Genomic DNA, 14,970 nt, shown 5'->3' with positions numbered 1-14,970 from the left:
AAGCCCCACAATTTCAATGGGGAGAAACAACACACCCACACAGCCGCCCCCCAGTCCTGCTTCCCTTGGCCGTGAATTTGGCCCCCGCAGGGCTCTTCGACCATGGGCCCGAGTCTATCCTGCGTGTGTGTTTGGTTCACAGTCGCTGGTTGGGCACCTCTCGCCCTTGGTCATCCTCAGCGGCCTGTCCCCTGTTCCTTGTGCTCCGTACCTCAGGTGAAGCACCGTGATACGTAAAAAGGCTCTGCCAAGTGCAAGGTTGAGCCGCGGAGATTGGGGGCTGTCTGGTGCTGCTGCCGGTGCTGCCTTAATGAAGAGATAAGCTGGGCCCAGAACTGGGGCCCACCCAAAGGGAAACCTGTTTTCTGAAGGTCAAGGGCACTGTTTACAGTTCCCCGGGCTTAAAAGGTGGGACACACGGTCAACCTGAAGGTAAGCCTGTGGGGCCCCAGCACCACGGGAAATGGCTGAAAGGAGTCAGCGAGGTCCTGTGAGCTTCTCCTTTCTGCTCTGAGCAAGGTAGGTCAGGAAAGACACAGCCAGCTTGGAAGCATAACAGAGAGTGAGCGGGGAGCCCAGAGACCTGGGGCACCAAAAGGTGGGAAAAGCCTACTGCTTCTGGGGATGGAGGGGGACAGAGATCAAAGCCCATCACAACTCAGCCCCCAAGTGTGTCCACAAGAGAACCACAAGGAAGCCACCATCCAGCTGAGAGAGCTTGACAAGTGTGCCTGGGAAGGACGCTGGGTGTGACTGTCACAAGCAGCGGACAGGAAGCCAACAGACCAACGTCCACCAAGTTTAGGAGGGACAACTGTTCAAGCCCTAAATAACCTCTGATGTCCCCCGTCGTAGACGAGCAGATGCCCACTTCAGATGAGGCCGTGGAGGATAGCGGACAAGAAGCCCCTTCCAGAGAGCAGATGGGGGTCAAGGAGCCCCCCACCCCGAGAGCAGCCCTCCCCTGCCAGCACGGCAGCCCCGGGAACCCGTGAGCATGTTTGCCCCTCGTCTCTCGTCTCCTGTCCCACCTCCGTGTGGACACAGTGCCGGTGCAGGGGGACCATGGTTTGGTCATCGGCCACTGGCCCACAAGGTCCTGCATCTAAACCCAACAAGAAACCACACGCAATCCGAGATACTGCTCTCTGAGGTGAGGCGGTGGCTGGACCGGATTCCGGGTGAAGTGTCCCACACGGGCGAGGGAAGGAAGCGGGAGGTGGCGGTCAGCGGGCAGGACTGGGCAGCCCCTTCTCCTTGCCTTCTCCACGCACGGCTGGACACACCGCCCAGCCTTCTCCGCAGGCTGCCTCCCTGCCAAAGGGGCGAGTCAAGGGCTACCTGCTTTCAGGCCAAACCCCCAATCGCTCCCCTTCTGAGGTAACCCCAAAAGCTACCTGTTTAAGACGTACAGCTACGAGTCCACCCCATCTGCAGGACACCCCTGATTAGGACACCCGGTTTGGGGTTTACAAGAGATAAACCTCTACTAAGACACTAGGATCTCAGATACCATGACACTGGCTAACACGGTGCCTGATGTTGGGTCTCAACATCCCGACGCCGTCCGGAACCTGAGCGAGGTCCCCAGGGCAGCAACGGGAGAGGTTTGACACGGCTGTAAATGCACGGAAGTCCCCTTTACTGTGTTCCAGCCGAGGAAACAGAGGCAGACAGATTAAGTCCACATGGAGGCAGAGGTGGGACTCAGACCCAGGCACCCCGACACGGGACAATGTGTCCCTCACCACCCTGCCTCTGCCTCCTCATGCCTCGCTCCCTCCCCAGAACAAATGCTGACGGGCACAGGATGATGGGCCTGGTCAGACCCTGGGAGAGCAGATCCTCGCAGGGGTGGCCGAGCATGGGCTGGCCCCAGGGAGGTGGAGCCTGGGCCCAGACCAGCAACTGGAGCCGGGTTTCTTTGTCATCAACGCGGCAGCCCCCAAATGGCTCCAGATGGCCACACAGTCCCTACATGGTCAAAGCTGGACATCTGACGGCTGTGGATCAAACAATTCAAAGTAACTGTATTTTCTCTTGTCGGATGGAGAAAACAATAACAACAACAACAACAAAAAGCTGGGTTTTAAAGAACTCCCAGGCTCTCTGAAAGGATACCTGAAGGATGAGGTCAGCCCTGCAAGGGAGTTGCTAGGCAACAGCCTGCTGAAATCAGGTTCTGGTGTCAACAGTGACAGAGGTCTCCAGATGTGGGGGGGTGGCTGGAGTGTTCGAAAGACCCCCAGTGCCAAGCACAGGCCCTGCCCTTCTTGCTGAGCTCCTGTCCCCCTCCTCAGGCACTGGGAGGCCTGCCTGCAGAGGCCCAGCCCCACCCTGCCAGGGCAAGGCCAGTTCTACTGGGAGAATGAGGTCGGAAATGCGGACCACATTCAAGAACACCAAGGAACGGGCCTGTGACTTCCTGACGATGCATTTAAGAGCCAGTCCCTAAGCCAATCATCTGAGAAAGATGCATTCCTATTGGAACGTAGAAAAATAAAAATAAAAGCTTGTAAAAATCTCTCAAGAAATCTCGAGACTCGGGGCGCCTGGGTGGCTCAGTTGGTGAAGCGTCTGCCTTCGGCTCAGGTCATGATCCCAGGGTCCTGGGGTCGAGCCCCATGTCGGGCTCCCTGCTCAGTGGGGAGTCTGCTTCTCCCTCTCCCCCTGGCTCATGCGTGCATTCCCGCCCATCTCCCTCTAATAAATAAAATCTTTAAAAAAAAGAAATCTTGAGATCCAGAACGTCACCTTTGATTAATACCATTGGAGAATAATAGATTCTGAGAAACATTAGTATCCGATTCACAAACAGGAGAGCAAACCGGAAATAACCCCAAGCGTGAAGGGACTTAGGCTGGAAACTGTGAGCATTATATTCAGTTTCCCGGACAGTTAAAGGAGGAATCCAGGACTGAACTCGGCCCTGGGCCCGGCTTCCACCCCAAGCACTCACCCCAGCAGCCCCCACATGCTGCCCAGACTTCTTCCTGGCCCACCCGTGCTGCCGCTGGGCTGACACTGTCCCTCCCCTCCCGTCTAATGAGAACACTGGTCACTGCATTGGGGGCCCACCTGGGTAAAACAGAATGACCTCATCTCGAGATCCTTGATTACATCAGCAAACACCCTTTCTGCATGGAAGGATCCAGAATTGGGGATGGACATGTCTTCTGCGGAGGGGGGCTGCCATTCAGCCCCCTCCAGGTTTTCTCAGTCCCAGAATACCCTCAGCACTGAGTTTGTACCTTTCCTAAGACATCTCTACTCCCTCACATCACTTGCCAGTTCTCCGTGTCTTTGCCTGACCAGCATGCTTGCCTGCCCCCGAGAGCAGAGCCTGGGTCTGGCGTCACTGCTGCCCTCAGTCACCAGGAGTGACCCTAGGCCCGTCTTGTGGGTGACTGTGTTATAAACAGATCGCCTATTCCAGCAACATTCTTATGAACACCAACAACTAATTTATCATTTTCACGTTCACTGAAAAACAGATGTGAAAAGAACAGTGAAGACACCACCCCACGCACAGGCCACCGGCCTTTGCTGTGGGTAGGTTGAGGCTGGCACGTGAGAAAGATAAGGGGGAGTCGGGCATGAGGGACCGAAAGAGTTACAGAATCCTGTGCAAACTGAACAGGTGCTGCCCGAGGAACCCAGGGCAGAGCAGCTGAAACCCAGGAGGTCCCGTCCTCACGTGCACACCTGCTGGGTTGTCGCCAGCGCACCTGCCCTGATGCTGAATGTGGCCTGTGGCCTGGGCAGGTGTGGGGGGGGCAGAAACTTGGCTCAGCCCATGCCCTGGAGTTCACCGTCATCCTGGTTAGGGGAGCCGGGGCACAGCATGGAGAGGGGAGAGCCCAGGGCACATCAGGGCACAACAGCGAGGAAAGGGAGTACTTGGGACAGGTCCTCAGTTGTCAAGGACCAAATCAGGAACTCAAACACACCTGCGTCCAGGGCACCCAGAGGTGTCACCTGTGAGCCCCGCACAGAATACACAGCACCTTCCTGAGGGTCCTGTCCACACAGATGAAATGTGGTTGTTGTGTGTGCAGAGGAGACACACGCTACTGGGAAGACCCACGTCCCAAGGGCTCACCGTGTCCTGATGGGAACACACCCCCCCAGAGACCCTGCCCTGAACCTTCTGAGCAGCAGGGGAGCTGTCTGTTATGGATGCGGGGAGGAAAGTCCTGTCTGGAGGGACACCAGCCCTGGACCTCACTGTTTGGGTTCCGGACGGACACTTTGCTAACGCCAGCCACCTGACTTGCAGGCAAGGGAGTGAAAGACAAGGAGGATGCGGCCTGAGAGGAAGCCAGCACACCCGCAGACAACTGAGCGGCAGGCTGGTGAGCAACAACGTGGGAAAAGCTGCTGCCATTCGCCTGTTTTTTATGAGCTAGAAATCCCATAAAAAATGTGCTCCTGAGCCACCTTGGGGGAAGGACACGACCACAGCTCTATGCATAGGCACGTTCCTTCGTGCCGGGGAGTGGGGCCTCTGCCTCAACAGTCCACAGGCCTGCAGCACCCCGTGAGTTGTCCCGTCCCCTCACTGCTGATGGTGTTCCTGGGAACATGTTTGTAGGGTGCAGGGACAGGGTCCAGGGCCCCCAGGACAGCACATAGGGTGAGGGGCTGCACCGGTCCCAAGAGGAGAAGGTTCATGAGCCTGCCACATTCGGCACCTGCTGGGGGAGGTGAGCCCCCCATCCTGCACCCCAGCTTTTACCTGGGTTCAGGACGGGCTGGACGATGTCCCCGTTCCTCCACTTGGTCTCCATGCGCTCCAGCTTCTGGGCCTCGTACCGCTTCCGGCCCTCCTCCTCCTGCTCCTGCCGGGAGTACTGCGGGGAGGTGCAGAGGGTCAAGCTGGCAGCAGTGACCCCGGCCTTCCGCCCCTCACCCTCCCCGGCCAGGCATGCCCGGCTTCCCAGGCTCAAGGCTCTTCTTGTCTGGTCTCCAGTTATGTAACGGGAGCCATTTATCATTGTCCTGATAATATATATTTAATAGAAACAATAAAAACACAGAGAAAGTGAAAATTTCATGTATCCAGAGATAAGGTGACTTAAATGTTTGCTTTGTATCTTCCTCAAATTGTTCTCATGCCCAAGTGTATATAAAAGTTCTCCTGTGCCATGTGCCAGGTTTCCAAGTAGCACTATTTCCTCCTTCCCCTGCAGTGGCCGAACTTGTCAACCTAACCGGACTTAGGAGGTGGACCCAGGACTGAGCGATCAGGCTTGCTCCCAGTTCTTCACTGTTAAAACATCACATCAACAATCTCCGTCATGTTTTACACGTGCCCCATCCTTCCTACGATTTATCCCTGGACACAAAACTACAGAATCACGGGAGCCCCGACAGGGCGAGGAGAGAGCAGGTTTCCCGCATGCCCTGGACACCCTCACTCTGCTGACCTCCCAGCCTGTCTGACAGGTTGCACGCTTGCGGAAACGTGCACCAAAGCTAAGACAGTCCCAGCAAAGCTCTCCTAATGGATCGCAGAGGTTCGGATCCAAGAAGTTAAGAATAAACATGAATATAAACTTGGCACAAAAACCGGGGGTCCTGTAGGCACAGCGGGAGACACTCGGTTTCCCTGATGTGACAGCAAGGACCCTGTCCTCCAGCCCAGCATAGGGCACACACGCCCTCCCTGCGGGACCCCTCGGAAAAGCCCCAGGTCAGGACGTGGGGGCCATTCCCCCGGCAGCCCTCTCTTCCTGCTGCCACAGCCCGGGTCCCCCGTGCTGACCGCGGCCCAGCCGGCCTCCCGTCGGTCAGCTCCAACACCTGCCCCTCCCTTCACTCGAGCAGCATTTGTGGCTGAGCCCGTGGAGAAGCTACCAAGCTCAGGGCCCCCTGGGCCCTCTCCGCCCCCAGCTGAAGCCTCTCTGACTTAGGCAAATTCATTTCAGATGGCAATTTTAGATCTTCTTTGAAAAGCCAGTTTTAAACGTCTTGATTTTCCTGCTCGTGGCTCTGCTCCAAATCACACGGGGTCTGAGCACCACTCCACGGCTTCATTACCGTCATCTGAGGCTTGAGAACCCGTCTCCCAAGGAGGCTGAGAAAGGGGCCGTGGCTCTGCTCCAAATCACACGGGGTCTGAACACCACTCCACGGCTTCATTACCATCATCTGAGGCTTGAGAACCCGTCTCCCAAGGAGGCTGAGAAAGGGGCTGAGGAGTGTGTGCAAGAGAAACAAACCCTGCGTGTTTAAGTGGCAGGGGATAATTTAACCCTTTCCTCCATAAATAAACTGCGGCCTCCCGTCCCTCCGTCCAAAGTAAAAACCGTACGTGCGGAGCCTGTGCTGCGCCTATCCGGCAAAATTCACGGCGGAACTCAAGTGTCCTCAGGAAATGCCTTCTAAAGAGATTTTTTAAGAAAGAGCCAACCTCCCGAGCATAATAAACCCTGGCCATGTGAGCACACTGCTTGGGCCTGGGCTGTCACACGCAGCTGGCGGGGCCCTGGCCGGACACGAGCCACGGAGACGGAGGAAACGCAGCCTCCTCACAACCTTGGGCCTGCTGGCTCTGAATCTGGGGACAGAATCACCAGAAGTCCTGATGATGGGCTGGCACCCCACCCTCACCCCCAAGGGCTCATCAAGCCTGGCTGGGGAGAAGCAGAAGCCAGCTCAGCCCACAAGTCCAACAGCCCAGCAGGACTCGGAACTCAAGTGCACATTCAGACACTGGAAAAATAAAACCCAACAACCAAAGTGCCCGCTGTCGGATAGCCCCCAGCCTCTCCAGGGTCACCGCAGGGATACTGGGGTCCCTGTTTCCTGGAGAAGAGGGTGGAGCTGAGGGACAGCCTCTTACACTGAACAGCGCTGCACAGGGTGGACGGCCGGGCTTCTTCCAGGGAGACGCACACGTGCAGTCCACCTCTGCACACACGCAAGCGTGTGTTCTGTGAGATGTGTGGGACACACGTGTCTGTGGTACGTATATACACACGAGAGACGTGTGTAACACACACACCTGGACAGAGAGATGCGTGTATTCTCAAATAAAGGACAGCGGTCTGTAAAAGGTCGATGGCGGGATGTGGGGGGTGGCATGAGAAAGCCTTGTGGCCACGCTACCAGCAATGAGCATAAACGCTGGAGAGACTCCAAGCTCTCCAGGATCGATCAGGACAAGGAAAACAGTAGACCTCTGCTTCAAACCAACCGAAGGCTTCTATGGGGGGCTCACATGTGTGGGGGGACAAGCTCCCGTAAATATTAGCGTCAGCTGCAGCTGGGAGCGGCGTGCCTTCTCCCATCTGCAGCCCTCTCTGCTTCCGCCTCTACAAGGGCAAAGTTGGTATTTATGTCTTATCTAACCGGCTAAACAAAGGGATGGGAAAACTCCGGGCCCCTCTGGGATGTGGGGGTGAGTGCTCCCTGGGGCCAAGAGCTGCCCTGACCCTGGTGCGCCGCCCACCCCTGCCCTGCTGGCCAAAGACCCAAAGCTCTCAGCCCCCCGGCCCTAAGGAGCCAGAGGGAGCAAAGGCTCATGGGCTCAGCCCCAGAATCTTCCTTCAGGATCAAGCCCTGAACATGTATGATCTGGTGCCGAAGCCAGAGACTCCCACAGTCTGTGGCGTCTGAAAATGAAATCAGTCCAATAATCATGTCGTATTTACATGCGATGCGGCTGACTGAGCACCACGTGGTTGGTGGGAAAGATAAAAGCGGGGGCGGGCACGACCGTAATTCCTAAAGAGAAAAATCACTGTGCCTCAGACTCACTCCTGCTTCTTGGTCTTGGGCCCCCGCCCCAGTCAGTGCTGCAGGGAGGGCAGAGACAGGGGAGGGGGGAGGGGGCCGGCAGGCTGGACTGAAGGGCGGTGCTCTGGGTGGAACAGTGTCTGTCAAAACTTCCGCCCGCCCGAAGCTGCGCACGTGACCTGACAGAGCCGGGGTCTGGATGAGGTCCTGCTGCAGCAGAACCCCAAGGGCAACGACCAAGGAGGAGGTGCACTCACCCCCACAGGGGCAGTCAGAGGCAGAGGTGGGAGGGGTGCGGCTGGAAGACACAGGAAGGGTCCTCCCCTGGGGCCTCCATCCCAGCAGTCCCAGGACCCTCACAAAGGGGTGATCCCCAGGAGCACTGGGCTCCGTGCCCTGACTGTGAGCTTTCACCCGCTCTCCTCACTCGTGCAGGGACGGGTGGCGCCAGTGCTGTCAGCCGGTGGTGGCACTACCTCCCTTCTCCCATGGGACCAAAGGACAAGCCACCAATCCAACCCAGACCAAGGTCTAAGTGCCCTTCCTGTTCAACGTGGAGAGGGCTCCCTTGTCTCAAGACAGTTTCTTAAACATCTAGACTGCATGGCAGCTAGAGCCAAGCAGGCAGCCATCCCCACCTGGGGAGATGTGCCACCTGGGTCTCGAGTGCCCCGGGGGCCCAGGCAGGGTGTGCAGTCGGACGCTGGGCTGGCACGGGCAGAGGCGGGGGTGCAGGGGTCTGCCAGGGAGACAGAGCGGGCCTCCCCCAAGCAGGAAGGGCCTGCACCAGGGTGTCCCCGTGGGGAGGAGGACAGGACCGAGCTCCTCTGTGAGCTGGCACCACCAGTTCCTACGGGTGCAGGTCCCGGCTTCATTATTTTAAAAAATCTGTTCTCTATACGAGTGGAGGAAAATGCTCGCTGCCAGGGCAGACACTGCCAGAGCCAGGGCATGTTTCCCTCTAGAACAGCTTGGGTGTGAGAACAGAGCGGCAGGCCACAGAAGAGCTGTCATGCGTGTCCTGGAAACACGCAGGGACTTGGGTACCCCAGGAGGAGGTGAGGGGTAACTTTAGGGAAGGAACTAAATCCTTCTATTGGCACAACATTCACCCTCCAAAAGCCTGCTCACCCTGAGCGTGCCTGCAGGGGGCCCGGAATGACTACAATGGGCTCCCTTCACACAAAGAGCTTCTGTCTGCAGCAACACCCCAGAGAGAACCAAGGGCAGCGGGAGAAGAGGCGGAAACAGAGATGTCTTAGCCAAGATGGGGAGCGGCTGGCCTGGGCCACACAGCCTGGAGGTTCTGGCTCTCGCAGAAGGACCTGTCACCCAACACCGTCCCGACCCCCCGCCTTCCCTCTGGTCAGGGACATGAGGAAGGGTCCTCCAGGAGGGGTATCCACCAGGACATTCCCCACATGAATGAAACCTGCACGAAGATCCCAGACAGGGACACCCCACTCCACTGACGTGTCCGGCCGGCAGACCCGGCCCCCAGTCCCCGCTGCTGCTGTCCTGCGACGTCCGTGCAGCCTCTGCCATCTGCCGCCCGAGAGAAGAAGGGGTCTCCTTACCACGACTGGAGGCACCTCCAGGACCTTGTCCACGTTCTTCAGGGACAGGGGCACATACCACAGGGTGGCCTTATTGGTCAGCTTTTTAGTACCTTCAGAGAAAAAAAACCACGTGAGTGATGGCGTAGGGAGAGCACAGGGCACAGGGCAAGTGGGGCTGAAACACAAGGTGGGAGTGTGGACACAGAGCATGGGGAGCCCCCCCCACCTCCACCACAATGCTGCCCCTCTGGAGGTTGCTGGAAAGACTTCAGATCATACACTTTAAGCCTGGGGGTCCTGGCTTTCCAGCATTTGCTAACAGGGCTTGGACTCCAGGCACCTCCTCTTTGCAGGGGTTTGACAGAAGCCTGAGGAGCCTCGGGTGGGGCCCTCACCAGCCACCTCCCAGAGAAGAGGGGACAAAGCCAGGGCATTCAGCCCCAGCTGAGCTCGAGTTTCTGCAAACAGATCCAGCAGACCCTGAACTTCCCGTCGAACACACTCTGCTGGGGAGCTTCACACCACAGGGCTCAGCAAGGGAATGTCCACCTGCTAAACACAGCTACGAGCTCCTGCCAGAGGGGGGCCAGAAGGACAGTGGCCCACAGACGTGAGGCTCGGGGAGACACAGAGCCAGAGCCCACACGGGCAGCCTGGGGAGTGGCTGTGGCCAGGCCACAAACGAGCACAGCTGTACGGCTAGCCGGGCAAGGCCCATCCTGCAAGGTGGGAGGGTTCACACTGGACACTTGAATTTGCTGCCACCAACTCAGAGCTCCAATCGAGACACTTCGGAGTGGAGTGCTGAGAGATGGGCAGTGGGCTGCTGACTCCCACTGTGGGCTGACAGGAAACAGAACTTTCCTTGGGGCGCCTGGGTGGCTCAGTCATTAAGCGTCTGCCTTCGGCTCAGGGCGTGATCCCAGCGTTCTGGGATCGAGCCCCACATCAGGCTCCTCCGCTATGAGCCTGCTTCTTCCTCTCCCACTCCCCCTGCTGTGTTCCCTCTCTCGCTGGCTGTCTCTCTGTCAAATAAATAAATAAAATCTTTAAAAAAAAAAAAAAAAAAAGAACTTTCCTTGGGGTTACGAGAGAGGCCTGTCTGGGCTAAGAACCATGGGCCAGAAAAGCCCAGAGATCACGTAGTCCACCGCACCCCTCTCACTTGTATAGGAGGAGCCTAGAGCCCAGAGAGGTCAAGGGGTTTACCTAGGGTCACACAGCAATTTGGTGCTGTTTTGTGTATAGACCTACACCTCCAGGGTCCCAGTAATTTCAGGGAAATATTTGCAAGGTTGCCTTAAAAAGGATCTTCCTCAACACAGAAGGTCCTCAGTGTAGAGGAGAACAGCAAAACTGTGGAAATAAAAGAAAGCAAGTGGGGAGGATGGGAGCAGCCAGGCATCCTCTCTAAAGCCCCTCAAGGAGCTCCTTTCTCATCAGTGCTTTCTGACCTGCCTTCCCAAAGGGAGCCGGGGCTTTGGTTTCCTCCCCTGAACACAGCCCCAAGGCCCAAGCCAAGCCCTGTGGTCACGTAGAACGGCAAGCCCACGGAGCCAGGCCTGCTCTAACGCCAGCATGGCCGGGGCCTGGCCCCAACAGTGTGGCCCCATCAGGACAACAGGCTCTCTGCACTTGGGAACCACAGGCAAATAGCATGGAAAATATTTTCACTGCACTTTGACTGAGAGTGAATCTGACAACCTGCTTTTGGGAATAAAGATTTCCTGTTTGACTCCGCCAGCCTGACAAGCTGGTCTCCATGGAAACCTGGAGTGGCCCTCCTCTAGACCCAAATGAACACCACGGGACAAATGAGGCAAAACATGCTAATTGCACTTTCTCCGTCATTTAATAAAACCATCAAAAGACAACTGCAGCATTAAAAACACCTATTTTAAAATCTTAAGAGCTCCCAGCTATTTTCTGGAGCAATTTGCAACAATCACGTCCTAGTCAGCTTAATATTTTGACAGTTGCCGGAGATGAATGAGCCGTCTGGAAGGCAAAGGTTTGCTGCTTGTCTGCCTCGGCGTGTGCTCGGTCGGCTGCCTCCTGACAGGCTGCACAACCACAGAGGCGGGGGCACCCAAGACAGGGGACCCCTGCCTCCTGGGCTCTCAGTTCCCTCCCCACCCCTGGTCAGAGTCACCCTGAGTCCCCGGGGCCAGACACTGCTGTAGGCAGTGGGGGAACTGCAGGGGACAAGGCAGCCACCCAGCCCTGCCCTCACATCCTAGACATGTGGGCAGAAAGACACACGTCAGCACAGAGAGGGAGGCCTCGAGACACACGGTCCCAGAATAAGAGATCTGTCTGCATGGATCCGAACTTGGAAAGACAGAGGGAGGGTGACGGAGATGCAGACGCCCAGACGTGGCACTTACAGGAAGAAATGCAGGAGCGAGAGCCAGACCTGTGGTGGTGCAATGAGAAGGGGGGCATCTGGCCCTTCAGCAGCAGGTTCCGGGGCAAGAGGACCAACACACGGAGAAAAGTCCCCTTCGTGCAACAGGGGAGGCCTGAGGGTCAGGCGGCGGCTTCTCGAGAAGCAGAGCACAGCGGGGTCGCACAGCCTGCCCCACCCCCGGCCGTGAGGGTGGACGCCCAAGCACCGCTCCTCTCCGCGGGCTCTCTCCTCTGCAGGGCACGTCAGCTCTGTGTGCCCTTCCTGCAGGGAAGGAGCGAAGCCGAGGCCGAGGCCCAGGCTGCTGGGGGGCGGGGCTGCAGGCTTACTGGCGGGGTAGAGGGCTGGCATCTCGCCACCACGGCCCCAGGCGAGAGCCTCCTGCCCCACAGTGGGAACGATCCCTCAGAAGTCAGGCAGAGCATGTGGTTCTAGACAAAACCATCTGTCAGCTTCCCATCTCTGCACAGAAACACAGATCTTCCTGACCACCTCTGTTCATGTGGTCATTCATTCACTCCATCATTCATTCACCTGTAGTTACCAGCTCTAAGTCTGTTATGAGCCAAGAGAAGCTGCCAGGAAGAGAAAGACATGACTCTTTCCTCCCAGAGTTCATGGTCGAGGGCAGGGCTTCCCAGCCTCGGTGCAGGACATGTGGGGCTGGGTCACCCTTCGTAGTGGGGAGGCTGTGCGGCTGTATCCCTGCCCTCCCCCCACTGGATGCAGCACCTCTGCCTCAATGGTGACAACCAGAATTGTCCCCGTGAGAGTCACTATGCTGGGGGGCCAACGCCGCTGGGGTGAGCTCCACTTTGCAAGTCAAGAACGCCTCTGTCTCCTGGCCTCTTCTCCATTCGCCAACAGGGAAACACTACTCTGTTTCTCAGGGGTTCCTCTGGGGCCAGAAATCTGGTAGGCGGGCCCCTCCCCCACTGGAAGTCCCTGGCTCCAAGCTGCTGAAAATCACCATGAAAAAGCAACACTGATGGGACTGCCACTGCAAGGAAGCTTGAAGATGGCGAGCAGCAGCAGCGGCAGTGACTACCGCCCAGGAGAGGAGGCCTGGGCCACAAGGAGACAGAGCACAGGAACGATGACACGGACCCCAAGGCTGCATCGTGAGAAGATCGTGCCCGGGTACCTGTTCCTGTGCCACAGTGTGCGGCATCCATGGTCCCTTCGATGCCAGAGCCACAGGCGGCAATAGTGCCTGGCCACAAACACAGGCCACAGGGACGCCGAGTGTTCCCTGAGCACAGGCCCTCGCTTGGCGAAATCGTTTACTGCGCCACGGCCGGGCACGCTGAGGACACCGGGAAGGTCCAGATAGATAACTGTGCTCCAGGCCTGGGAAGGGGAGAAGGCTGAGCCCCTGAAAGATCTCTGAGCACAGCACCCTGCAGGCAGCAGCCCCCAAGGAAGGGGCCAGAGGCATCAGGCATAGGACCCAAGGACCCCGGCAAGCATGAAACGAGGTGGGACAATGGGGTGGCCTGGGGCAGGGAGGTGGGCAGCAAAGGGACAGAGGGGCCTGCCTTCCTTGTCAGCAGCCTGGTTATAAAAAGCAGCAGCGAGTGCAAAGCAGAGGCACACTCCCCTGCAGAGCCCAGTGGGAGGATGAGAAGGGGTTTCCATGGTTACCACTCTGAGAAAGAGAATATTCAGATCAAACCAGAGTCAAAGGTTCACCCAGTGCTTCAGCCTAAGCCTGGAATGCGGGGCCAGGGGTGCAGGGCAGCAACCCACGCCCTCCCCGCACCCCCAACCCTGCCAGTGGCCCCCACCTACATGGAACAGCAAGGCGGGTGGTGGGGGAGAGCAGGGGGCCGGAGGGCAGCTGTGCCCTCCCAGCCCACTGCCAGCCCTCTGCCCTGGGAAGGCAGGAGGGGCAGTGGCTGCACACTGGGTCCAGAGCCTGAACCCCCTCAGACTCAAATCCTGCTGTTGGACTCATTGCTTAACCCGTCCCCATCTACAGAACAAGGATGGCAGAAGTATCTCCGTCACGGGTGGAGCTGGGAATGGAAGGACGTCAGTCACGGACAGCGTCAGGGCCAGCCCCCCATCAGCGTGAGCTACAGCTGCTGTTGGCGCTGGTCCCAACGGAGCTGGCTTGGAGAGACGTGTGCAGAAGTTACCTGTGAGGATGTTTTCAGACATCACATTGACCTGGACCTCTACAGAATGCTTGGAGGTGTAGGTGATCTCCGCGCTGACGTGTGCCACCTCGCCGATGCACATGGGCGACAGGAAGTCGGTGCGTTCGACGCGGGCCAGGGCGGCCACGCAGCGCTCCTGCAGAGACCAGAGACAGGTGAGCCCCAACCCTGGACATGCCCCTCGAAAACGGCCTTTCTATTTCCCACTGTGAAAGTAACACCATTTATTGACATCACACATTCCTAACTGCAAAACCACGGGAGACACAGAAAGGCCTCGAGGGGACACCCCAGAGAAGCGCCAGCAGGATTCTCTGCACGGTGAAGTTTAGGAGTGGCTTCTTTCTTCTAATTTTTCCACAAAAGACATGCATTGCTTCCATAACGAAAGGTAAAAAAAAAGACATACTCATTATGGAAAATTTGGGAAATACACAGAGAAGTAGACAGAGGAGGGAAAATCACTCCTCCCATCCAAAGACACCCCAGCTTTCTATTTCGGGATCTCCCTTCCCAGGCTCTTGTCCCCAGGAATGGGATCTCCCCAGTTCGTGTGCAGTTACTCTGTCTCATACAGTCATGCAAACATAAACATACGTGTCCACAACTTGCTTTTTTTTTTACTCAAAACAAGGAAAAATAACCTGCCTCAGTACAAACGGTGCTCTGCAACCAATATTCCTTTATTTAAATGTTATTTATCCTTCAGATAGGAACCCATTTGCAGGACTCGAAATTCAGAGGAAGGAAAGGGTATAGGGTATAGGGTACCAGGTGTGCAGCCTGTCACTTGTCCCCAGCCCCGCAGGACCCCCGTGGAAACCGATCGATGCCTGGAGTGCCATCTGGAGGGCACACGACACGGTACGCTGGGGCTCGTTCTCTACTGAACGTGACAGACTTCCTCATTCTTCCACATGGCCCTTTCCACGACTGACGTCACAACACTCCACTGCAAAAGTATGTTTAATGGCCAAATAGAATGGAATATTCCGTTATTAGAGATTTGGCTCCAGTGGGGTCCATCTGCTTCTTACTATAAACAATCCTGTGATGGATGTCCTCTTACTTAAACCACTTTCAGTATTGGGGGTGCTTC

The 14,970-nt window shown here is 57.0% G+C and overlaps 1 protein-coding gene across 4 annotated transcripts in view; it reads right to left on the bottom strand.

The window, feature by feature from the left end:
• The window catches only part of ACOT7 (acyl-CoA thioesterase 7), a 111,018-nt gene that overhangs the window by 50,783 nt on the left and 45,265 nt on the right, over positions 1-14,970 (bottom strand). For all 4 annotated transcript variants that reach the window (XM_087858627.1, XM_045803534.2, XM_045803533.2 and 1 more), the window contains 3 exons: positions 13,851-14,007; positions 9,321-9,412; positions 4,739-4,853 (listed from right to left, as the gene is read on the bottom strand). In XM_087858627.1, the coding sequence (XP_087714753.1) occupies positions 4,739-4,853; positions 9,321-9,412; positions 13,851-14,007 (364 nt within the window). The remainder of the gene's footprint in view (positions 1-4,738; positions 4,854-9,320; positions 9,413-13,850; positions 14,008-14,970) is intronic.

Source organism: Ursus americanus, chromosome 33 (genome assembly GCF_024610735.1).
Source record: "Ursus americanus isolate L20-20 chromosome 33, mUrsAme1.1.p, whole genome shotgun sequence".
NCBI lineage: Eukaryota > Metazoa > Chordata > Mammalia > Carnivora > Ursidae > Ursus > Ursus americanus.
This window is presented reverse-complemented; position numbering and strand designations above follow the sequence as displayed.